General features: G+C 39.8%; 2 protein-coding genes across 2 annotated transcripts in view; both read left to right on the plus strand.

Annotated features, from left to right (window-relative positions):
- The window catches only part of p2rx8 (purinergic receptor P2X, ligand-gated ion channel, 8), a gene marked incomplete at both ends in the record, with an annotated part of 9,926 nt that extends 7,094 nt beyond the window's left edge, over positions 1-2,832 (plus strand). Inside the window, 5 exons of the mRNA XM_080731760.1 lie at positions 701-837; positions 1,799-1,892; positions 2,068-2,133; positions 2,330-2,412; positions 2,745-2,832. Of these exons, the coding sequence (XP_080587886.1) occupies positions 701-837; positions 1,799-1,892; positions 2,068-2,133; positions 2,330-2,412; positions 2,745-2,832 (468 nt within the window). The remainder of the gene's footprint in view (positions 1-700; positions 838-1,798; positions 1,893-2,067; positions 2,134-2,329; positions 2,413-2,744) is intronic.
- Positions 2,833-8,507: 5,675 nt separating this feature from the next.
- LOC308289982 (transient receptor potential cation channel subfamily V member 1-like) lies at positions 8,508-23,681 on the plus strand (the record flags this gene model as incomplete). The annotated part of the gene is made up of 14 exons (XM_080731761.1): positions 8,508-8,616; positions 13,992-14,144; positions 15,430-15,573; positions 15,699-16,003; positions 16,864-17,040; positions 17,511-17,666; positions 17,895-17,990; positions 20,097-20,167; positions 20,766-20,931; positions 21,016-21,082; positions 22,039-22,364; positions 22,934-23,052; positions 23,375-23,490; positions 23,668-23,681. The coding sequence occupies 14 exons, from the start codon at positions 8,508-8,510 to the stop codon at positions 23,679-23,681; spliced, it is 2,019 nt and encodes a 672-aa protein (XP_080587887.1).
- Positions 23,682-27,500: the final 3,819 nt, after the last annotated feature.

The raw sequence follows: 27,500 nt of genomic DNA on the forward strand, positions 1-27,500 counted from the left end.
AATCTCCTTCCTCTGCCTAGTGGGAATGTGAGTGCAACGTTTTGAGCTTCGCATAATCCATTCCATTGATGTATTTTTTTGTTTATTGATCTATCTGTTCCTTCATACAGTATATATATTTATTTTTTCGCTGTGTCTGTGAGGTACATGAGCAACAGAAATGTTTACACCTGCTGTGTGTCTAAACAAATGGCGCCTGCAGTAACATGGCATACATGGCTAGTATGAGAACCAGCAGAAATTGGCTTACATGGTCTATAAACTCTGTGCATAACAGTAAAACCCAGGTTTCCAGAAGGTGGCATATCGGTTTCCTTTTCCGTTTCATTTTCCCATAGCTCCATTTGGCTCCATTTGAGGTTTTAACTGTAAACAAGTGAAGGTGTCATGTGTATTTCCGGTTCAAAATGCTGTTATATGTGAGACTAGAGTGAATTGACCTCATATCAGTAGGAATGGAATTGTGTCACTTGTCCTATCAAAAGGTGCATGTTGAGATCTTGTTGATGAAAAAACTATTCCAAAAACGTCAAGGAAGAAGATTTAGCTTGAGATTATATATTTATATATATATGGAAGATTTGAGTTAGCATACTATAAATTGTAAGTTCATAACACTGGCTTTGAATATACAGTATGTGGTATTTCTTCACATTTGTAATGATTGATTGCTTGTAAACTGTGCTCTCTTTTTTTCAAGGGAGGGTCGATTGCCATTCTAATAGAGTGGAATTGTGACCTTGACAAGGGATATTCTCATTGTCATCCACGTTATCACTTCACTCGTCTGGACATCAATGCCTCCAACAAATCCATAACGTCAGGTTTTAACTTCAGGTGAATTGTACTTCAGTCAGTTAGACAATATGGCTCCCTGTGTCTTCTGGAATCAATTGTAAAGAGGTGTAAGTGATATTTTTGTGTTAAAGTAAGTGACAAGCTCAGTAACAAAGGTCTCACCATCTCTGCAATTCTTTAATAAACAGAAAATACATTTTCAGGTCGGGACTTTAACATAGGATACAGGATAAATATGAAATTGGATTTTTTTTTTCCTATTGATTACTCACGCCATGGAGACTTGAGTTCAATCATTCTTTTTTTGTATTTGTCGCAAAACGATTCCAATAAATGTACCCCCATTTACACCCATTGATTCCAGATGGGGGACCCAAATGCATTTGGGTCAATATATTTACTATAATCACATTTTTGTTGTAGGAATATGTTTTCTTTATTTATTGAACTCAAGTCTCCATGGCATGAGTAATCAATAGAAAACAAGTCATTTTGGGGGTGAACTACTCCTTTAATATGTCTGATTCAAAATGATTACCATGGGAACATGTTTTACAACTTTTTGTTGTTGTTGTTGTTGTTGTTTTAACCAGAAGATATCACTTACATCACCACCTAACAAGTAGATGGACTTCAACCATCTACTTGTTTATAAAGCTGCTATAATGTGTTAAAATGTTCTATTGTGGCATGCTAGATATCCCAGATTATGGAACACCTAAAGAGATTAGCGAGACAGGCTCTGTAGAAATTGATCAAAATATATATTTTTAACCAAGCCTTTATATAGCCCTACTTCTCACCCTTTTAACACATTTAATTTAATTTTTACTGGTTGATTATGTGCTTCACTTTAGCTGCGTGTATGTGCGTGCGTGCGTGTGTGTGTGTGTGTGTGTGTGCGCGCGCGCGCACATATGTGTGTGGATTGATACATATATTGTTAAATATTGTATGGACATAAATATTGAACAGTAATATATGCTGTTATTTTTAACAGACATGCTCGCTATTACAAAAATGCTGCAGGAGAAAGTTACCGAACCTTATTCAAAGTCTACGGCGTGCGCTTTGACATCATGGTACATGGAAAGGTATGGGAAATACAACACCTGACAGAAACTTGTCAATTGAAATGTTCAAGAAAACGTGTAACAACTGTCGTTTATTTTGGACGATGGCAACCCTGGCTTTTTGTGTGTGCATGTGACACACTATGTGTGACTCTTTTTCACTCACCCATCTTGTAATTTCCACTGTCTTTCTTAGGCTGGAAAGTTCAATATAATCCCAACATGCATCAATATAGGCTCAGGATTGGCGTTGATGGGTGCTGTAAGTGTAATTCATTTTGAACACTTTGCTAAGAATTAACTTAAAAATGACAGATCTCTAGTTTTTGGGTATAATGTTATGCAATCTATGATGCCATGATGCATATCCTAAACAACACTGTTATCCTTTATTTTCTATAATATCTGCTCCATAAGAAATGACATGCCTCAATTTGTACAATTTTAAATTTCAACAGGGAGTATTCATCTGTGACATGGTCCTACTCCATCTGATGAAGAAAAGCACTTTTTATCGGGAAAGCAAATTTGAGACAACAAAGTATGTCAATATAACAAGTTGTTGTTTTTGTGCCATTTGGTGTTGACAAACTAACTGAAAGTAGATTTCAAGGATTCCTGTGATATCATTATGCGAAGCAAATCAACATAAAAGTATCACAATTATGAATTGGGTAATTAACAACCACAACGTAGCAAACTACAAATGTTATTAAAGTTTCTTTAAAAAAAACATTTGAGGGAATCAGACTTTGGCAAGTACTGTACAGTATATATTTCATATTACTTATCGCACACAACCATAATGACAAAAGTGGGGGCGATTTTCAAATCTCCCTATAAAGTTCTGTCACTCTTGCCTTCTTTCCACAGAAATAAGGGTGCATCTCAACACAATGGTACAGAAGACACCAAAGGATTGGAACAGCAGCAGCTGACAGACCTATCACCAGAGAACTAATCACCATGGACACTAGATCAGTGGCCTACAACAGCCCAATAAGATGCATGTCACCAGGGGCGTCACAAGGGGGGGAAAGGTGGAACTGAGTTACTAGGGCCCAAGGTGGAGGGGCCTTAATTATTTTATACAAGCTCACGGCACTCGGTGCCGCGCTGCGAGCTTGTAGATCTGCTATTTTTGAAAAGTAATAAAAATGTGTGCAAATCTTTGAATATATGTATTTATAAGCGAACATTTGTAACTCAAATATTGCTTCTGGGGGGTCCCTGGAACAAAATATTTTGAGATGGGGGTTCGTGGCCAAAAACATATCATTTTGGGGCTCCTTCACATGACAAAGTTTGAGCACCACTCATGCACCACTGCCATAGGTTTTTCAAAGGATTTGAAATATTCAAAGACTTGCAAAAATGTTCAAGATTTTTCAAAAATAGTCAAAGCACAAAATAGTGCGTAATAATGTGTTCCCAGTCTAAATGGGTTAAGTCCCCTCCCCCTATATGAAGAACATTCATGGGGGGCCCGCAGTGAATCCTTGTACCCAGGGCCCAGAATTTGGTGCGAGACCGTGCGACACCCCTGACAACAACAGCCCAATAAGATGCACCATGTCACGTTGCCACCTGAGACACCCTCCCAGCTATAATGACGTGAAGCTGCAGTCTTGTTTATGTCAGATGTGGTCTTCAACAACACTCCTCCTTATTATTTATGTTGAAGCTACAGACCCAGACATACTGGTGAAATGTCACAGAATTTCAAGATTCATATGTTGTTATAACATATTCATCTATCCATCTCCACAAGTATTATGCAGAAGAACTTGAATTCTCTGCACAGTATTTTCAATAATTAAATTACCTCTTTGAGGATAAAAGTCCAGTTTACTAAATTGCAGTCTGCTTTGAATGTCTTGTTATTTATTAAAAGAATATATATTTATAATATTTCATCTATTTCTGGTGACTGTACACAATGAATTCTCCTCAAATTTCCACCTGTTAAAAAGAAATGTATTAGACAACAAAGGAGTTGGACACATCTTCCCAAAATAAAACTTCTGTGGTGCTAAACCATCCCAAAACATGTACCAGAGAATCAACATAGCACTCACACTTTTTAAAAGGACAGGTACGGTGCCTCAATGTGACAATGTATTTTGACCAGACAAAAATATTCATCCCTTAATCCACCCTTTTTGCATATTATCAACGATTGATTAATTTCTCCTTGCTTTCTCTCTCTCTTCACATCTCTGAACGCAGTGTTGCACTATGAATGGAATGTCCATTCTATACATTTAGTTCTAGCTTTTTATTTTATATAAACTGTAATGTCAAAGTGGGGACTTTGATTGATTGATTGATGGCAGTTTCCTGACAGTACAAATCACTGGTACAAGTTCAACTAAAAGGAGGTCATAGTAAGCTTTTCGGCTTATTTACACAGGAACCACATTGAAAGACAGACGGATAGAAGACAGTACTTTGCATAGGATAACATCAATTATAAAATCAGAAAATTAAGAATAAAAAGGAAAATAAAAATAAACAGGAGAAGCAGATAGTTACAGTGGAAAGGGGGAGGTGAGTATGGGCTTAGTCTATTTACAAGTTTCGAGTAGCAGCCGCCTGTATAGGTGACTTTTTACCTACTGTGATGATGACAACAGAATCACTATAAATACCTTCTTAAAAGACAAATGAAGCTATATGGTTACACAACATGTTTGGGCAGGGCCAGTTTAAGAATGCAATGGGCCAGGGGCTACTCAGGGCGGCCATTGATGAATGGGTAGAGATTGAGATCAAAAGGTGACCGGTACAACCCCCATTCTCGCCACATGTCCCTGAGCAAGCCATGACCCTTTTTTGCATTTAACCCTAACCATTAATAGTGTCCAGGGAGCCGTAACGGCTCACACTATTAATGGATAGGGTTAGGGTTAAATGCAAAGACTAATTTCATATACAGTATGAGCAAAAATACAGTGAAATACCGGTACCCCTATCTTACACCTAATCAAAATTAGCACACTTTCAGGTATTTTCAAATGAGAAACAAAATGGTTGATTGGCAGTTGAGCTGAATTATGAACAACATTTTAAGCATGTTGCTTAGCCAGTCCTTTAGAATATGTGTTTTTGACATTTGACATTTGCCTGTGGGTTAGACATGACGGATGAGAACATGATGTGGAAAAAATGTTGCAGGCCTGCTACATACCTTTAATTTGCCAGCTAGAAACAATTCTCTAGTTTGTGTTCGTAAAATGACTGCTGCCTATATCATAAGCCATGTTGGGCAGAGCAAGCTTTGGAAAATGTTTTGAGCTCAAAGCCACCAGTTACTGTGCATGAGTTGAAGCTTCAATAAAGGTAGCAAAAAGGTAGCAAGCTATGGCAACCTGGCAAAAGTTAGTTATTACTACAGTACATCAAATTAAGTTATTTCTATGATGTGGTACTGAAGGGTTAAGCAATGTCTCATACTGTATGTGTGTGTGTGTGTGTGTGTGTGTGTGTGTGTGTGTGTGTGTGTGCGTGCGTGCGTGCGTGCGTGCGTGCGTGCGTGCGTGCGTGCGTGCGTGCGTGCGTGCGCATGTGTGTGTGCGTGCGTGTGTGTGTGTCCACATCACCAAATATTTGGCCAAATATGGAGTTCCACACAGCTCCCGTAGCCTCCAAGTATTCTGATCGGAAAGGTCAGCTCCATAGCCCAGACATACGTTGTTCACATCACAAACTGCACACATGCAGTAGTATCTTCATATTAATAGTTACAGATTATACAGGGAAGCCACAGCGTTATTGACTCTTGTTTTTTATTATTATTTTAAAAAAATAAAGCAACTTGATTCCAGCTATTTCAGCGATCAATAAAACCGCATCTGTCAATCAGACCATTTTTGTTTGTTCAGTTGTTTATTATTGGTAAATGGTACGGTGCATTTAAATAGCGCCTTTATCCAAGGCACTTTACATAGACTGTACATTACATTCACCCACACATTCATACACCGATGGCGGAGGAAACCATGCAAGGCACCAACCAGCTCACCGGGAGAAAGTACGGGTTCAGTTCTTGCCCAAGGACATTTCGACATATTGACAGGAGGAGCCGGGATTCGAACCACCGACCCACAGATCAACGGCCAACCAGCTGCTCTACCTCCTGAGCTACAGCTGCCCTATTATTAATCAAGAAGCTGTGGGACTGTTCTCACTATATATCCGAAAACAAATTTGGTAACAAAAACAAAACAACAATGCTACACATAATAATAAAAATCAAACCCAAGTTTGAAGTGAGCGGTGGTGTGTGTGTGTGTGTGTGTGTGTGTGTGTGTGTGTGTGTGTGTGTGTGTGTGTGTGTGCGTGCGTGTGTGCGTGTGTGCGTGCGTGCGTGCGTGTTGCTCACCCAGGTGTGTGTGTGTGTGTGTGTGTGTGTGTGTGTGTGTGTGTGTGTGTGTGTGTGTGTGTGTTGGGGGGAGGGGGGGGTGAGAGTGTGAGCCATACTTGCTCACTCAGGCCACCACTGCTATTGCAGTTGATGCTCAGGGCAGGCTAGACTCGACAGCACCTCTCTGGTCACCCAGGGGTACTGAGGCTACATACACCAGAGGCTACATACAGACACACATACATACATACATACACGGATACACACACGGCCACGCTATGGAGACGGTGTGACCACCGCTCAAAAAGCAGGCGTTGAGGTGTTTGTACTGTACTGTATGGCACTGGTGTACTGCTCACATGTTTTACTTAAATAAAAGTAAAGTATCAATACTGCAATGTAGATATACTCTGTTACAAGTAGAAGTCCCATATTGAAATGTACTTAAGTATAAATACAAAATCGGCATCAAAATATACTTAAAGAACTGTACCAAAAGTAGCATAAAAGTACTCAGAATGTCACATTTCAGAAGTTCAAAATGTATTAAAATATCTTTCAAAAATCTACAATCAAATTTCAAAGGGCACACCAAAGCATCTCAAAGGGCACACCAAAGGTCCCCTGCACAGTGGTTGAGAAACCGTGTGGTATAGTGTATGTTCCACAGAAAAGGGATTGTAGTGTGACTTTGATTGGTGCAGGGTTGAGCATGGATCAGATTGTAATTACCATAATTTATCTATTTCACTGCAGATTAGGTTATCATCCATAACCCGTAAATTCAACAAATTCTTTCAATGGACTAAAATCTATTTGAGGCCTGTACTTAAGTATTCAAAAGTACATGCTTTTTATGTATTCTTAATAACATTTGCATTTAAACTCATAGTGCATCACATCACCATGACACGTTCTGAGCCATGGAGCGGTTATTTTGTACTATGTTGTTTTAAATAGAGCGGAAGTGGTGAATTCAAAATGTATTTTTGCATTTCCTAAAAATGTATAGTGGAGTCAAAATTACAATATTTTTAATAAGATTTCCAAAAGAGTGAAAATACTAAAATCAATATCAAATACAGTACAGTACTCAAGTAAATGTACGTACAGTGTATAGTTACTGAATATGGATTCCATATGAATATACTGACATATGGAATGGGTCATCAACCATTTGGAATTTACAATCTGTGTGTTTCAGGCACTTTAAAGTGCATGTCACTCAGAATCCCATCCTGCTATTATGGCAACAAACCTGTTCACGGACAAATGTGCCCTCTGGGGAGAGGGAGGGGCATAACCAAGGTAACATATATTCCTCACCAGCCGAGCACATCTAGCACACCTACACCTAGCTCTATTACATTCATGCACCATTTCTCTGCCAGCAAAAGACACACTCAGTGTATTGTAGCTGTGCACATAATTCATAGCATTTTGTTGGAAAGGCTGTGCCGATCACAGCCTCCTCCAAGACAGATAGAATGAGCAACTCTACGCAAGATGGACATCTGCCTGACAGAGAGAACTTAGAACTTAGCATAAGAAAAGAGCCATGTGAAGGAGAACAGGGTATCGAGGCTGATGGTCTGGGCTGGCTGCTCAGCAAGGAACATTCAAAGAGTCCCAGTCCAATGGATACAGTTAGGGCTGTAACTGTTTGGTAAGTACAGTAGGCTACATAATAACTCTAATGAATTACCGGTATGCTATATTTGGAAAATAATATATATATATTTTTTTTCTCACTGGAAAGAACACAACTACATGCAACTGATATAGGCTACCATAGATCTACTCCTGGAGACTAAAGGCAGTTTCATTGTTTTGTTTGAACACACAACATCTTTTAGCCCTGAATACAGGACAGGACGGTCATGTATATGACCGTCCTGTATTCAGGGCTAAACATCTTTGTGCTCTACGTTTGCAAAGTATCAGGTTACTGAGTTAACCAGTTACAGGTTAACAAGTGTCAGCTTGCATTGTAAAGGTCTCCTATCTCCTGTGTAACCTATAGTTTTTTAGTATTATTGTGAATATCTATTTCCATTGACAGAAATCAAATAGGTGTGTTTGTAGTTCAGAAAATAGCAGACCTACAAGCTCACAGTGCGTTGTGGATGCGACACATTGTGAGCTTGTAGATATGATATTTTCAACATGCAATTCAAAGTGTGGATTGGGTTTTAGAGTGTCATTGTTGGTTGTTGGTTGTTGGTTGCAGTGAAAACTACACCACTGTAGATTCCATCAGTGAATTTACCATGGAATGGGTCTTTGAGGCTGCATCAAAAGGAGACAAGAATGAACTCGTTGGCTTGCTTGATTACCTGCGAGTTAAAAAGAAGTGTCTTACAGGCCCAGAATTCACAGGCAAGTTTAATTGTTTTATTATTTTGTCTGGTTGCACAAGCACAATTGATTTCAAATCCAGCTCAGGACTTGTTGCATGTCATTTCCTTGCTTTCCCTCTCTTTCTTGCCTCCTCTACTCACAACAAAGGTGTTTAAGTGTATTAATATACAAATATAATATTACAAAACGTATAAATATAAATATTGTTCAACTCATCAGATGCAAAGTAAACTTTTAGTTAGAATCCTGTCCTCTGCCTCCTCTTCTTTAACAGTTAACACCAACTACCTTCATGTCCTCTTTCACTACATCCATAAATCTCCTCTTTGGTCTTCCTCTAGGGCTCTAGCCTGGAAGTGTCAACCTCAGCATCCTTCTACCGATATACTCACTCACTATCCCTCCACTGCACATGTCCAAACCATCTCATTTTCTTTATCTCCAAAACATCTAACATGCGCTGTCCCTCTGATGTACTCGTTCCTGATCCTATCCATCCTTGTTACTCCACAGAGAGAACCTCATCATTTTAGTCTCTGCTACCTCCAGCTCTACTTCCTGTCTTTTCCTCAGTGCAACTGTCTCTAAACCGGGGGTCTTCAAAGTTTTCAGGCCAAGGACCCCTTAGTTGAGACGAGAGAGAGATGAAGCAGGGACCCCCACAATCTGTTCATAGATTACATATAGTTTCATCGTTTGACAGCACGATCATCAGTGTATTTTGGATTCATGTCGATTTGTGTTTTCAGATATTTAACCACTTGAACTGTCAATACTTAATAATCTTGACATTTCACTCTGTACTTAGTCTGCTCTTTTTCCCCTCTACACCAAAGCTCTTTGCCGAAAATAGCCAATCTACAAACTCACAACGGGTTCTCGGACAAGAGGGTTCAAGTGGTTAATATTTAAAAAAAAAAAAAAAAAAACGTTCTATCTCTCAAAGATTTGGAGGACCTCCTGTAGTAAATCTGAGGACCCCCTAGGGGTCCCGGACCCCCCTTTGAAGACCCCTGCTCTAAACCGTACAACATAGCTGGTCTCACCACCGTCTTATCTTGTACAGCTTCCCTTTCATTCTGGCTGATACTTTCCTATCACACATATCCCTGACACTTTTCTCCACCCGTTCCAACCTGCTTGCACTCGTTTCTTCACCTCTTTACCACACTCTCCATTGCACTGGAATGTTGACCCTAAGTAAAGTCGTCCACCTTCTACTCCCTGTAACCTCACTGTTCCACTTGGGTTCCTCTCATACTACACACAATAATTTAAGTCATCTAGTGGTTCAGAGCTCTAGGTTCATAAGAAGTGATCTATTCCTATCCCACAGTTACCCTAAGGGCAGATGGAGTCACAAAATCTCTGCAGCACCGAACAGCCGAATTAATGAACCTCTGAATTACATCATATTGTAGTTTAGACAGAGCCGAACCGAAATGAATTTGTCTCTAAAATGTATGCACATTGCCAAGTCCATTCTCTTAAACTTCTATATTACACTCATGTTAACTGATTATAACTTATGAGCAGACACAAGCAAATATATGGGCACATTTCCTATAGTAATAATGACGACTGAACAAGGAAATCCGATACACTTTCCCTTCTGGAGGTTCTAACTCCCTTTTCTGTGGAATGTCTTCACTTCTGACTTCTCAATAGCTGACAACATTGACGCGTCATCATAGATCATCAGGTCATTTACTATGCTGTTCCTCAACTAGTCTTCACTTTCCCACATTACTCAATCAGGGACCACATGCACTACCTTCACAAACCACCAGTGATCCACGGCCAGATGAAAACCCCTGCTCTAACAATTGATTGATTGAAGACTTTATTAGAAGTTTGCATAGGAAAAGGTACAGTTTCATGACGGTACAGTTCACTGGTACAAGGTCTACTAAAAGGAGATCCATGAAAAGACTAAGCTTATTTCCACTGGAAACCATTGAAGTATCTCATATAACATTGAATGACAGACAAATAGAACACAGTACTATGCAGTAGATATGTAAAGAAAAACAAAATAGAAGACAGTAAGTCAAAACAAACAGTATATACAAAGAAGGGGCAGGGGAGGGTAGGGTTGGGCTAGATTCTTTTTTACCAGTTGCGAACGGCTGCTGCCTGTAAGTGGTTTTTCAGGGCAATTTTAAAGGATGCTAGTGATCCACACTCCTTTGTGGCCTTCGGTAAGGCTTTCCACATTTTGGTGGTATAGCAGAAAAAAGAGTTTGACCCTTTGTTGGTTTTGACTCTGGGTTGAAAGTGATCTGTGGCGCTGCCTCTGGTGTTGTAATTATGGACATCCTTAATGTTTATAAAGTATTTTGACAGGTACTTGGGTATCATAGTGGTGTAGTGTATCTTGTACACCAGGCCCATTGCAAGTTGCTGTACTCTGTCAACTACTCTGAGCCACCCCACTCTTAACTGGTGAGTAGCGGTGAGGTGAGTCTGATAGGGAAGTCTAAGCAGGACCCTAATTAGTTTATTTTGGGCTGTTTGTAGTTTAGTTTTCAGGGCTTGTGGGGCGTCACAATACCATACGTGGACTCCGTAGTCAAAGAGGGGCTGGATTATTGCACCAGCTATGGTCTTCAGTGTGTTGGAATTGACCATCGGGGCGATCCTCTGTAGGAAACGAGTTCGTTGGTTGATTTTATTTATTACTTTAGAAGTCATCTTTTCACTGGAAAGATTAGCTTCAAGGATACATCCTAAGTAAGAGATTTCGTTTTTTCGTGTTATGACCTTGTCACCCACTTTGATTGTGAAGTTATCAACTTTTTTGAGGTTATGATTTGATCCAAAGAGGATGGACTCTGTTTTACCCAGGTGAATTGATAATTTGTTGTCGTTAAGCCATGTGCAGATCTTACTTAGTTCAGAGTTAAGTGTCTTCTCAACCTGCAAGTGGTCCTTGCCCGAGACTAGGAGAATGCACCTACGTTTCACACATTTGTTCTGCTTTTAAGACAAGTGACAGAGTCACAGTTATACTCAAAAGGTGAAGTACAGTTGTTCTGCTTTCACATTGTATTTGCCAATGCAAATACACCGTTTTGTGGAAGCGGTTTACAATCTTCTATCTATGCAGTAAATGCACAAAATCTCGTGAGTCTGTCTACAGTGCGTGATTCCTAAACCCACCAGGATTGAGTTAAAACCCGCCTCCTCTCGATAATCTTAATGAGGGCGGCCATGAACGTTAGTGCTGCTCGCTCAAATGCAAAGTACCTACTACCTACTGATCCATTACAATAATACACGCAGCATAATAGGCCCAAAGCCATATCCAAACCATAACAATTTAACTGATAATCAGTAGGCCTAAGAGTTTTTATTTTGAGCACAGTAGTGACAAATTAATAGCTTTCTCAGTACGTTTTTCTCTTTAGCAAAGTTACAAAGTTTTCCCTTTATTAAGCACAGTACAATTAAGTCAGTTTCAAGTTTTTTTTAGCACAGTTTATTTTGAGCACTGTAGTGAGAAATTAATAGTTGTGCATTGTGCAAATGCAGGCTTTTCTCAAGTAAGTCTTCATGCCTCTGACTTTATCCACCCTCCATGTGTCAGGCAGGGATTTCAGCCACTCCTGGAAGTCCTCGCGTTTCCGCGAGGCGGGTCTTAAATCAAGCCTGGTGGGTTTAGGAATCACGCGTCTAGCGTATGTGTGTCCCTCACATATCTCGAGAAGTTCCCTCTGACTAATCAACTTCAAACTGGTGCGTGTATCCCTGCATGTCCCTTTTATCCCCACACTGTATATATCGGGTATTTGTATCTGTCTGTCTGTGTCTCTTTTATGCCCATAAATGGAGAGCCCCGATGTCATATATGACGTCATAGTGCTGATGTCATAGACTTGCCTCCAAGTAGGCTACTGCACTAGCGCTCTACTGAGACAATCACAGGAATCTGTATTGTACAACCACTAGAGGGGAATGTGTTCCCAATTTAAGTAAATTAAAAGCACTAATTTCTTAAATGACAACAAAGAGGGACAGTGTTTTAATATCAAAGTTGAGTGCCAAAACAAAATCAATCACAGTGAACAAATAGAGCATAGAGCACATGCACGTCCAGTCGTCCACTCTGATGATCAAGTGCTGACAAACAGAAGATCAACATAAACGTAATGATAGAGTCTGCACACGTTGTTAGCCAAATAGCCACACTGTAATCTACAATAAACAGTGGGTGTTAACAACAGTGTCCGAACTATTATTATTTTGAATGCAAAGCATAGGGAACAAACACTTTTGGATACAGTTTGTGGTTGTGCCACACAAGCTTGAGAATGATCTAATACAGTCAACTAAAACGGTGAGATCTGTTTAGTTGCAGATCTCCAACAGCTGTAGCTGTATCCAGGGGCGTCACACCAAATTCTGGGCCCTGGGTACAAGGATTCACTGCGGGCCCCCCATGAATGTTAACTATTGAAAAACAGCAGACAGCACTCGGTGCCGCGCTGTGAGCTTGTATATCTGCTATTCTTCAATAGCTAAAGTTACTAGGGCCCCTCCACCTTGGGCCCTAGTAACTCAGTCCCACTTTCCTACCCCTTGTGACGCCCCTGGCTGTATCTGTTACATATAGGAGGGACCTTGTACTGTATAGGGATATAGGCGGAAGGGCCCTCGTATTTGAGTGTTGACTTATACATTTTAATAACTTGCTAGCCTGCTCAATGGCCCCTCAATGGCTCAATGGCCCCATGGCTCTATTGATTCCCAATGATCCCTATTATTGTGTCTGTGTGTACTGTCTATGAGTCTTTGCCCAATTCTCGAATAATTATTAATACGGTAATGGATCTCTAGAGACTGGAATTGGCCAAAATGTGTATGAATAGTACTTGATTAGTACCCGCAGGGGCAACCAGACTCTAGTACTTGTCCGACTTTATTCTTCCAAGTAAACATTTCTTTTGCCGCAGAATTCCTCCCACAGTTTTGGTTGCACACACTTTCGACCGGCTTCATCGGGACATGCACACAGGCTATTTTGTTAAGAGATTTAATTTAGATTTATTTATTCGTGAATTAATTTTCTCCATTGACTTTAATTAAAAATAAACTTTTCCCAGATATGGATTTGATGTCTGACATCATAGACCACATGAGGCTGACAGAGTATGTCCATATATAGATCACATGAGAATGACACAGTATGTCCATATATGTGCATTCCAAGATATGGGCTTAATATTGTTGACATCAGGGATCTCCATGTATGGGCATGAAAGAGGCATGACTGACACGGAGATCTCCATCTGTCTAGTTTGGATGTATTCTTATATACATTTTATTTGGAGCTCCTGTGTATGAAATGCGGTATGAAAATATTTTTAAATTTGTATTAACTTATATTTCAGATCAAACAAATGGGAAAACAGCACTTCTGAAGGCACTGCTGAACGTGAAAGATGGCAAGAATGACACCATTGAGGTCCTTCTTGACATAGCAGATAAAACCGGAGATTTGAGAAACTTTGTCAACGCATCATACACAGATGTTTACTACAAAGGTTGGTAAACAAGCACAAAACTATTTGCTCATTTACAATTTACATACCGGTAACCATGTAACCATTTGAGGCACTAAAAGAGGAGTGCTGTGATTTCCCCCCCCCCCCCCCCCCCCCCCTAAACCATGATCAAAAAAGTGTACAGAAAGTGTTAAAATTATGTTTTTATGTGGCCACACCCACCTGTTCATTAAAGGAAAAATATGCAAGCTTGTGTGTACACAAAAGCATTCCCCCCTCCCCCTCCCCTCTATGACAGGCATCAAACAGGTCGTTGTCTTTGATGCTTTCGTTGATTAAAGAGATCACTAACGACGACTTGACACTTTTATGGCCCAATCAATTACCTTAGTGCACAGCACCTTTGAAGTTCAAAGGGAGCAATTAAGAGCTCTGGCTGAGCTCCCCCTGACAAAAACGTCCCTCCACTATTTCTGTTGACATTTAATGTCAACATAAAGAGTGGAACAGAACAGAAATACAGCCAGGGGATGTGTCTTTCTGCAAGGAAACACCCCAACACAATAATATAGTTACTGATGAAGGGAAATGACTGCTAAAACTGTATATACATTTTTTAATCGCTTTAAAGTTACATATAATTCCTTTAGGTATACCTGGTTTTCAGGTGGGTGGTGACCCGCCTGAAGTTAGCCACACCCACAGCTTTGTATGGTAAAAACAAGGGGAGGGGATGATTTTATTGTGTCACTAAAGGGGTGTATTTTGATTGGGCTTTCAGCTTTCAGGAAGAAACCAACAATACACAGGGAAGACATTTGTGCATATTATAACCACACCTGGGCTAGAGTAATGTTAACTCGATAGATACATATAAAACAGAAAAAGTGAAGAAACAATATTATTTCATTGTATGCTGACAATATGTTATAATTCCTCACATTCAAGTACACTATAGTAGGACATTACTTGATTCACTGTCCCCAAAGAAGCACATCGCTCTGTCTAACATTCCTGAGATAAGATTATTTTATAGATTTGGTGTAGCCCGAATCGCGGGTGAACGCTAACCTGCTGTTGTGGGTGAACGCTAACCTGTGGACGGTGGCCAGTAGTCCGAATCGCGGGTGAACGCTAACCTGCCGACACAGGTGAATGCTAACCTGGTGAATAAGCCTAAACCTTAACCCTAACCCTTACCCTCGGAGTACTGGGGATTCAAAAAAGCAGGACATCGAAATATCGGGATTTTGCCTGCTGATTCAGCCGTAAATGTGTATTGTTTGTAGGTAGCCTATGTCTTATTTGGTATCCGTACTTACAGGTCAGTCTCCCCTGCACATTGCAATTGAGAGAAGAAGCTTTGATCATGTTAAACTGCTGGTCCAGAAAGGAGCAGATGTGCAAGCAAAAGCAAACGGGACGTTCTTCCAGTATCGTAAACGACCGGCCTCAGGCTTTTATTTTGGTGAGTAGGCTACTTTTGTGTTGACAATAACCTTAACTATGGTGTTTTTACCCATGTACATCAGCGAGCAGCCTATAACCTCAAAGGAAAATTCCTTTATGTTGTTGTTGTTGTTTTTTTGATAGGTGAACTTCCTCTGTCGCTGGCAGCGTGCACCAATCAGCTGGATGTGGTATCCTTCCTCTTGAATAACCCCTACAGGTGTGCCGATGTCACAGACACCGACTCCCAAGGAAACACCGTCTTACATGCCTTGGTGGCCATAGCAGACAACACATCAGAAACCACTGCCTTCATAACGAGAATGTACGATGAAATTCTTATTCAACACACCAAACTTGCGAAGAAAGATGACATCAGATTGGAAGCCATTGAGAACATCCATGGGCTGACCCCTATGAAGTTAGCAGCCAAGCTGGGCAAGATTGGGGTAGGTTTGTTATAAGTGAGAACCCATTTTATTTATTTTGTATTAACAGAAAAGTTATTGGAATACAGGCTAAAATACAGTAGGCCTATATGGATCTCAAACTTAGAAAAAACCTTTGATGTCAATCGCCATATATCCACAGTATGATGTATGAACACATTTGGCCAAAAATAGACTGTTGAATCTATTTAGGTCTGGGAGAAGTGGAGGAGAACCTCAGCTTGCCCTGACATCAGCTATGAATATATTGTATTACCCCCACTATTATAAAATAATTTAGTTAAACTAAAATTGTTTTAGTTTGTCTGTAACTACTGTATACAAAGCTTATCAGAATCAATCAAGTCTGGCATTGGCATATTATGGCGTTGCTGCGTTATAAGTAGCCTACTGTGAGATATCATATTATTGATATAATTTTAAAATACAATCCTGGGGGTGCCCGCTGGCCTACTGGTCCAGGCGCATACCACTTTGGCATTGCCACATAGGCATGGATGACTGGCGGCGTCGCCGGTTTGATTCCCGATCCGGACGACCTTTGCTGCGTGTCACTCCTCATCTCTCCCCCCATTTCCTGTCAGTCTAAACTGTCCTATCAATAAAGGCATAAAAGCCCCAAAAACAAATCTTTTAAAAAATACAATCCTGGATAGAAATTTCAAGCCATTTCTCTTTGACGTATAGGAACGCTACAAATTAATGAGGGAATGCCGTAGGTGTACTACTGCTGTTTAGAACCAATTTTGATTTTTTAGAATCTGACAAGTAATAACTTGAACTGATCACACAGATGCCTGCCAAAATGTTATGTCACATAAGATTAAACCTGCCTCTCTGATTTCTCATTTGCAAATTAGTTGTTCAAACACATGCTGCAACGTGAGTTCATGGCTGAGGAGACCAGATCACTCTCCAGGAAGTTCACAGAATGGGTGTATGGACCTGTCCGTTCATCGCTTTATGACATGAGTTCCATTGATACCACTGAGGACAACTCTGTGTTGGAAATAATAGTCTTCGGCAGTGGCATTCCGGTAAGCTCCGACCCATTTTCACAGAAAGGTGACCATGAATTTTGTCCTTTCAATGTTACCAAATTAAAAAACATGTGACTTACTGTTAGTAAACACGTGTATCTTGAATTGTTTTAGAATTATAGTTGAAAAATGTTTAATTTCAGTTTGTGTTCTATGGCTTGCTTGCCTGCCTCCCTTGTTATTTTGCTCTCAACAGGATCTCTCCTTTTGTCTTCCATCGTTCAGACATTTGAAGTTGTAGAACTTGCAGTTTGAACTAAATTGGAATATTGCATTTACACTGAGTATCCCATATTATAATTGCCATTTGGGTGGGTACAAAAGTAATATCGGGACTTGATTGTCCAACCCTAGTTACCCTACCCATTGGCTTTGCAGGTTGGCTAAGCTTTGCATGACATATCACTGTGATTAATATGGAGTCCCTAAAGTTAAGTAGATGAGCTTTGTCTGCTTTTAAACCTCAGAATCGTCATGAGATGATTTCGATTGAGCCTCTACAAAGTCTTCTACAGGAGAAATGGGATCGGTTTGCCGCAAAGATATTCTTAATGAACTTCCTGAGTTACGTGATATATCTGGGCATCTTCACCTCAGTGGCCCTCAACCGAAAGGAAGGACAGGTAAGACAAAAACACAACACTTTCCCCCTTGCCCTCTCCTCTTCCCTTTCTTTCTTCTATGGAAATAACAATACCATGGGAACAATGCGCAAAAACAAATGCACCCACTTCTTTACTTCTGTAAACCTGTGATGTGACAATAAAGCTGATTCTGTGAAACATTGCAAATATCTGTTAACAATTTAATCAGTTTTAATAAGGTTTTAATAAGGCCTCCCGACCTTACAGCCACCCTTTGAGATTGAGGACGACCCTCTGGACCACCTTCGATGCACTGGAGAGGTCATCAGTGTCCTTGGTGCCATCTACCTTTTCTGCAAAGCGGTGAGAATGAACCAAATGTTCCAGTCTTTCACCTTACATTGGTGTCACATCATCAGTTCTGTGAAAACTAAGCAGTCAGTCTAGAATACCCAATTAACTACTACAGACCACTACTGACTATAGTACTACTACAACTACATCAACTACTACCACCACTACTACCACTACTACTACTATGTAGCCCCCACAGTTAGTACAGCCATGAACCAGCGCACAACAGCCCTACCAATCGGGCTCAGCCCTATTGGCACGACGGCCTGTGCGTTGGTCTGGCGAGTGGGAGTTCCAGGTTCAATGCCCATTTCTGCACATCACTACATTCTGACGTAGTCGGCACTCGGCAGGACGAGGAGCATGATATCCTCGCATAAGGGACGTTGTGTGCGGCGGTCCGCGACGCGAAGTGTGAAGCACGAGGGCGCGCTCCAAATATCGGGGGGGGGGGGGGTTGTGATTGTAGCCCCCACAGTTAGTAGAGCCATGAACCAACGCACAACAGCCCTGCCAATGGGGTTCAGGCTTCAGCCCTATTGGCACGACGGTCTGTGTGTTGGTCTGGCGAGTGGGAGTCCCGGGTTCAATCCCCGCTCCTGCGCATCACTACATATAGCTAATTTGAAGTTAAAGTTGAAGTACAGCTAGTAGACCAATTCTGCACGTAATCATCTAGGCTAAGCAAACCTAACCTAATCCCTTTCTGAAGAATGGAACATTGTTTCCATTGTTTGAACTACTAGAAACAAACATCCCATTGTTTGAACTACTAGAACAAGAGAAGCAATTGCAAGAGAAGAGAGCCCTGATGAGCTTTCAACAGTGTATTTTATGGTAACAGTTCAGGTGGGGGACATCTGCCTAGGGGCATCTGGGCACCTAGACTTAAAATTGGCTATTTTGCCCAAAATGTAAAAAAAGAAAAAAGGAAAAGTAAAAGAAAGTATACTTGATCATTACATGCTTTAACATTCGACAATTTAGGTCTAATAATTCTACAATTGCTACAAATTGCTACAAAACCTGTATATCTATCATTCTGGGGCATAAACAAGAAGTTTATGGAAGTCTTATAATGATGTATCGTGCATGTTCACATCATGTATACTTTCTTTTACTTAAGACTATTTTTCAAATATTGCAACATTTTGAACAAAATAGCCAATTTTACAGCGAGGTGCCCAGATGTCCCAAGTGCCCATCTGACCAGTATCTGTTTTTACACACAGCATTAAAGGAGCTATAGTCAACTTTTTCTTGAAAAACGGATGCTAAAATAAAAATAATGTTTCGAAAATATTTTATAAAGAAATAAGCTTCATATATGTGTTTCTATTCAAAAATGACCACAAAAAGCGTGAAATAATGATAAAATAATCATTTTGGCCATTGTCAGACCGACACTTTGTTTACATTCTAGTCTATAGACTAGGATGTAAACAAAGTGTCGGCCCTACAATGAAAAAGTTGACTATAGCTCCACTGAGGGTATGTTGTCCCTTCACGTGATGGCCCAGTATCTCACTCTGGCAGCACAGAGGGTAGTAAGTACTGTGTATACAGTGTGACAGGCATGTTACTGTATGAACAGCAATGGTACAGTATAATACAGTGAGACATTGCACGCACATGCAGCTGACAGCAACACACATGTGCACAAGTATAACCCTAGTGTGTGAATACTGCAACAGCAGCATAAAGCACAAAAGTTATATTCTCTTTGACATCAGACTTTCAGACTCCTGTTTTTTTTTTTGTGTAATAGCCTTATTAATATTATTAGACTATAATTTGCCTATTTATTACTACTTGTTATTCCTTAATATTAAACGTTTGTTTTTAAGATAAATGTCAGTGTTTGAGTATATAAACACAATATGAGGATGAGGGTAGGAAACATCTGGCCTTGGGCACCAAGTTGGTTTTCTGTGTAGTCACTAGGGGAATCAACGGATTGGCTGGTGTCAGGAATCAAGACTGTTTCTATGAGGTGGCAAATGAAGTGAATACATTTAACTAATACATATAAAAGGGGGAACTATTGTAGTGGTACTTTATTGAACTGGCAAAAACCTGTACAAACCCTACACCTTGTATTTCTAAAATCCACAGATCATTGATTTCAAGAGAAAACCTCCAAATCCCAAAGCGCTTTATCTGGACGGCTTCTGTGACATTCTGTTGTAAGTATCTAAAAGAAAATCCTTATATAGTGAAAAAGATAAAACACATACGTGTTAGTGCCTAAAGATTGTTTCCTATTACAAATAAAGTCATAATTTGTCACACAATGCTAAGCATCTTACTAATTTGGAAACGTATTGCACAGGGAAATACAAAAATAAAATAGGTGTGTAATATTAGTTAAAGTACTGATGTCAACGTTGCACTCCCTTTTCTCATTCACACATTTTGATGTCACTTAATACCAGTAAGACTCCCTAAATTGGGAGATAAGCGACCGTCAGGTCGCATACACAAACTTTAGAAGGTAATAGTTGTCAATTAGGAGGGAATATGGGAAATGGGACAAATCCATGTTGATGACATGACTTTAGAGATACTGTGTACCGCTTTGCGTGATTTTAGGGCAAAATCTGTAGGAGCAGTGTCCAAAAATGTGTTTTGCAAGAACTGACAGACTGACGGACAGACAGACTGACAGCTGGTGGAGGTTTTGATAGTAACTGCGACCTGACGTTTGCATTAAAAACTCATTTTGACACTGCTGTTATACAACATGGTCTCATTAGAACTGGTTAATTCCCTCTGTCCCTTTAGTTTCTTGCAGGCAACACTCCTTCTGGTCTGTACAGTTTTGTACTTCTGTGGGAGGAGGGAGTACGTGGGAACTCTGGTCACCTCCCTGGCTCTTGCCTGGATCAACGTCCTCTACTACTTGCGAGGCTCCAAGAGCATGGGGATGTACAGTGTCATGATTCAAAGAGTAAGAATGGAGTACATTGAGTAAATAAAGTTGAACGTTACATTTTATGACATTGAAGACCAATACAAATATCTTTTTTCACAGATGATCCTGGGGGACATGATGCACTTTCTGTTGGTCTATGTAGTCTTCCTATTTGGATTTTCTGCAGGTAAGGCTTTTCTTGTCCTTTTCAAAACTCTTAAAAACACATAGGGTTTGGATAAAACCGTGTGAGAAAGATAAATTTTTGCTTTAAGGTCCAGGTTCAGGTTCAGGTTTATTAGTCACATGCATATCCATACAGGTACAGACATACAATGAAATGCTTGTGCCAGGAGCACTCTCAGCCTTATTACACACAAAAACATCAACCCACAACAACAAGACAACAACAAGTCACCCAAGACAACCCAAAAAACAACAAAAACCATACAGTGTAACAGTGTACAGTTTAAAAACTGCGTACAGTGCACATGACTACCTACGTCTCGCTTTCATCTCTTCGTTAAGCAACCTGATTGCTTGAGCATAAAAACTATTACTGAGACGGGTGGTGTGCGATGAGATGCTCTGGTAACGTTTATTGGATGGGAGGAGATAGAACAGGGAATGGGCGGGATGACTGCTGTCCTTTAAGATGTTCTCTGTCTTTTTCTTACAGCGTGTGTTATAGATTGTGTGTAGCTGTGGTAATTCTGTGCCAATGATTTTGGCAGCTCTCTTCACAATTCTCTGCACGCATGGAAATGAACAGGGAAAACATGGGGAAATATGTGTTGCTTCTACAACAGCGTTTGTTTTGGTTATTTACAGTAACTATAAACACAGAAAAGTGGAGTAATTCAAGACAACATTCCCAATAGTCACTGTTTGGCAGACACCAAACATTGTAGAAAAATAAATAAATAATAATAATAGCCCAATGTATAATTGTGAATGTGTATCTGTTTTTTATCTCTCTCTCTCTCTCTCTCTCCATAGTGATGTGCAATACAAGCAAATGATTTTTTTATGTCACTTTTTTTCTGTAACAAAACTTATTTTATTGAGGCTATATACAGTATGGCCATGTGGCAGATGTTTTCCCAAATAAACATTTCTGATTTTCTTTACCCCTGTTTATAGCTATTGTTGCTCTTATAGAGGACATACCCCCACCCAGTGAAAACAATGGCACAGGGGCACTTTCAAGGAGCTTCGCCGTACCATTTGAGTGCAAACGTCCATCTTACAACAACATGGCTTACACCATACTGGAACTCTTCAAGTTCACCATTGGGATGGGAGACCTTGAGTTTACTGACCAAGTGCAGTACAAGGAAGTGTTCTACATCCTGCTCATCACCTACATCGTGCTCACCTACATACTGCTGCTCAACATGCTCATAGCTCTGATGGGAAACACAGTGGAGAGGATTTCCAATGAGAGTGAAAATATATGGAAACTACAGGTAAGAATGCAGCACAATGTGCTTTCAGTAAAAAAACTGAAATATTGTTAGTATTGGTGTTGTTATCAGTTCTTAATGGCATAGTCACCCGAATAGCTTATTTCTTACCAAAAACATCATATAGATTTTAGCTTTTTTTCTTTACACAAATCTTCTCTTCTGGGGGTCCCTGGCACAAGAAGATGTCAGCTGGGGCATCCGCGGCCAAATACATATCCATTTGGGGGTCCGACCTTGACGTGAACAAGTTTGAGAACCACCGCTTTATAGAGCCCACCTCCAAAAGCACTATCACTTCTGCCCAAAGAGGGTACCGCAAATGCAAAAAGTTGCCCTGTATGTCATACAAAAGCTTCCTCTCTGTGGAGCGCGCTAGAGAACCCTATACATGCCATTATCATAAATACTGGTACATCATTTACTAGATGTGAAGTTGTTATGGCCTCAAGAATTGGCAACTAAATCAACATTTTAAATGAACTCAGAAATTGCATACAATTAATAGAAGACCTTTTGTAATTGGGACTGAAAATGTGACTCTGGGATTTTGACTTGATTTGCATCTACAGCGGGCCCTTACTATTTTGGATCTGGAGAGGGCACTGCCCAGGTGCCTAAGGAAAAGACTGTCCTCTGGAGTGGTGAAGACACTAAGGTTAAGAGGTCGGCAGCAGTGCCAGTTTTTCAGGTAAATCTTGTCAGATCGAGTGTAATATGAGAATATAACACTGTACTGTGTAATAGTGTTCTACTCCAGTGCTAGGGAGGGATCAAGAGTAATGTTGGTTTTCATTCTAGACTAAGTTCACTCAACAGCTAGCAGTAATTTGGTGCGCTGGGACTGGAATTTGAATGATTGATTGACTGAATATTTTATTGATTAAACACTCAAAACAGCAGGACAAAACAAAAATGTCAAAATATACAGTTTTAACCAATTCATGATAATTATTAAGAACCCCTCAAGTTCAAGTAATATTTTACAAACAAGCAGCTTTCTCAAACTTCAGGGTGGAGGAAATGAACTGGAAGGAATGGCGTTCCGATCTGGGAAACATCGACCAAGAAGATCCAGAAACCCATGCAACATTCAAACCGTATCCCCTGGAGGATTCTGAACATAAAGGTAGGTTTACAACAAGTCATTAGCAACAGTTTCTTTCATGATAAATCAAAAGTTACATAATTATATTTCAAATCATGTATATTTTCAGGGCCTCTGTGGAATTTAAGTCCTCTTCTGCGGAGGATTGCCCACAGACCACACCAGCCACAACATAGCGGCATTCTCTGACTTCATCAGAAGGCAACGACTGACCTTTAAAAGACAGCAGCATCCAAGGAAAGGCAGTGACATTTTTAGGGGACAGGCCTCTAGTTTCTGCTCTTTGTCTTAATGTTGGCTGTCCATATGAATTACCATGTTTCTGTCATCTTGGACAGGTCTGTTAAGACATTGTGAACAAATTAGAACTAGAAAGCTTTTGTGCTTATGGTCAAATGCTGATTTTGTGCAACAAGAGGCAGGTTAAATAATAACATAGCTTCAGGCTGCATCTCCACAGTTGGGAACGTTTCAACCATTCCTACCTCATTTTAAAGTTTATATTTTTGGGGCTTTTCTGCCTATATTTTGATAGAACAATGTAGATTGACAGGAAATTGGGAGACAGTGGGTCAGTGACATGCAGCAACGGTCTGTAGGGCTCAGGAATGAATCTAACCCGGGACGCGGTGGTATGAACCTTAAACACTAAGCCATCGTCTCAATCCTACCTCAATTAAAAGAATATTCACAATATGTATGTAACGTCCTTGGTTTAATGGAAGTGGGCCGAAGAATTTGATGCTGATCAATATAACTATAATATTTTAATCTTGAAAATGATTATAAAATACTTTAAAGCTGCACTCTGTAACTTTCATGTCCTAGTACCTGAGATACAGACCCAGGTCCTCTGGCAGAGATGCTGCATGCTCAGGGGAGAAATAGAAGGTTGAACTTCAATCACCTGTCAACCAACAGTAGTCCCAACTCCCAATAGTAGAGCAGGGAGACCAAATACAACCACCACAGCTGTACTTGTTATATTGTATTGGCATACTCTGAAAATAATTATTCACTAACAAAAATAATCTGAAAATAATTATTCACTAACAACAATTTAAATGTATATGAAGAACAATATTGTATACACAAGGATCCAGACCTCTTACAGAATGTGTAATAATATGATTAAAGTTGACTTTTGATAATGAATGGAAAATATCAAAATGAAAGGTAGAATTAGGAAGATTTGAGTTCACTGACCCTGCAAGCCAAATTACGTCATGATGACGTTATGATAACCAATCCGGTGACGTTCAGAACTAGGCCAGATCTCAGCCCATTATGCCATATGGGGATGATCTTGACGTCATTACCAGGACGTCATATGGACTATATGATTATTGTTATTGTTTGTAATGTTAGTTGAAATATGAGCATGTAAGGTTATATTCTGGGACATATCTGACTAGTTATGACTATATTTATCTGGCCTCGATCGGACCCTTTCTGATTAATCCAGGATGTCCGTTTTCGTGGGGAGGATTTATGTTGGTTGAAATCAGGTGATATTCTAGGCCAGATCCGACTAGTCATGGTTTGACCTGATCTAGCCCCAATAGACCATATTCACCGCAGCCATCTTGGATCACATGACTTCCTGGGATATGGTCCCAAAATATGAGTTCTATTCAACCAATTTCATTTTACCAAATTGACAAATGGGCAGATGACAACATCAACATCCCCAAAATGATTAAATAGAAGGGTACATAGACAATATTCATGGTAGTTAGGTTGCAACCTTACTGTGTACAAAGACTTGCTATCATATTAACTATTTGTTGTTATTGTTTCTGATTAATATGCAAAATCACGATATAGTAATATTAACTATATGATGGCAGAGCAGTCTGCACTGTCGCAAGTCTTTGTACAGAGTAACACTGCAACCTAACTACCATGAATATTGTGGATATACCCTTCTATTTAATCATTTTGGGGATGTTGATGTCGTCATCTGCCCATTTGTCAATTTGGTAAAAAGAAATTGGTTGAATAGAACTCATATTTTGGGACCATCGCTCCATTGTTCACAATGGTTTGTAATGCAGGCTGCTATCCCAGGAAGTCATGTGATCCAAGATGGCCGCGGTGTGAATATGGTCTATCGAGACGTCACTGATGCGTTATTATTTATTGCACACGCGTTCTGGGCGGAGGCGTTGATTATTGTCCACGACACTGCAAGCGGCGCGAAGGCCAGCGGACCTTGGTCCTGCTCTTCATGGTTCTCAGATTGTTTGATTGTTTTTGGAGACAGTTCCAACACAGATTTTTTTTGTATGGCAATGTTTGGGATCTTTGTTCATATTAAAACTCATTCTGTGCCAGATGCCAAAATGGCTCCAAGGTAGCTGTGCCGAGATTTTGTATGTTTTTCTTTACTATGCAATGAAAAAAAATGTTTTTTTTTTATAATTTTTTTCCCCCACAGAAACAGACACAGTTGTTGTGATTCAGTGGCAAAAATAATTTTGGCAATCGGACAAATGGTTCCAGAGATAGAGCTGTTTGAATGAAAAAAGTGTCCATCCACTAGAATGGACACACATGAACACACATTTTCTCAATCAGCTAAACGAGGGAGCGAACACACAAACAGAGAAAAGCATCTCTCTGATCTCAGGTCATTTTGACATCTTTAAAAAAATAAAAATAAAAAATGATTTCTTTTTTTTTTTTCTATGTAAAAAACACAAAACCCGTCATAAGCCGTCATTGGCACACAGGGCTATTGGAAAAAAAACGTCATAAGCAGTCATTGGCACAGAATGAGTTAAAGTTCATATTACTTTGTTTCTTTTTCACTAGTTCATGGAGCACTTTTATAAGAAATGTTTACCGTGTAAAAGATTAGGTTACTGAATTGAGTTTATTGAATTCTTAGTGGTGGCAAGCAGGATTTGGTAGACCATTGATTTGGTAGGCCTTGATCTATAAACTGTTTCACGTATTTCACCCACACAATAACCTGGGCAATGGTGGTAGTCAGGTAGTGGGTACTGAACCTCAACATGCTGATCTACAGGCAGCTAGAGTGCTGGATTATGACCAATAATGTCAGTGCAAATCATTGGGCAACGGTTTCTGTTGCTATGTGATATCAAACAAGTGTCCGATCAGTGAGAAATAGAGAGGGAGAGAGAGCCTATTTCACCCAAGAAATACCCCTGACATGCTGGGTATCTAACCCAATCCAGGCTAACCACTTGAACCCTACGCCCCTATTCTGGGCATGTCATAATAGTCAAAGATTACACAAAAATAGCAGCTCAAAATTCACTTTATGCATGCGCACACCCCCTATAAGAGGGTAATTCATAACAGATCTTGTATGGGTCTCGAGCTGAAAGGAACTGGATTATTGCATAATGGTTGCAGTAATATCTAACAACATGGTCAATTCGGTATTAAACATTTTTTAAGTCATTCAATTATACAACACTTATACTATTTGTTTACTGTTGAGAGAGAAAACAAAACTAACCCTAACCCTGTTGCATGTTAATCTAACCATATGGGGAAAAACCAAACAACTTAAGCCAGTTTGGGAACCACTGCTCTACTGTACTTGAACATACTTCAGTATCACACAAAAGTATCAATCAAGTAGCAGCTTGCATCCTGAAAAAGTAACAATGTTGGACATATGGTTTCCACCTGACAAAAGGGCCATTCTCACGGAGCACTCAAACTATTAAAAAAAGCCAAGTGGATGACAATGTTCAGACCAACTATTAAAAAAAATACAATGGTGAAAGACATATTTATTGTGCCCATTAGGAATGGCTGATTTTTAACTTTGAGACATTCAAGTTAGTGTTCAAATCTTTGGCCATATTTATGGCTATGAATCAACTTTTGTCATGTCATTTTGATATATCCTTGTTTTGTAAGAACTATTTCACTGTGTAATAGGTTAATTACTGTTAACTGAATTATTCATTTATTAAATTACATTGTAGTGATTGTACACATGCATAGTGATAGCAAGCGGGATTTGACAGATGGTCAAAATCCATACA

Source organism: Nannobrachium achirus (genome assembly GCF_963921795.1).
Source record: "Nannobrachium achirus genome assembly, chromosome: 8".
NCBI classification, from domain to species: Eukaryota; Metazoa; Chordata; class Actinopteri; order Myctophiformes; family Myctophidae; genus Nannobrachium; species Nannobrachium achirus.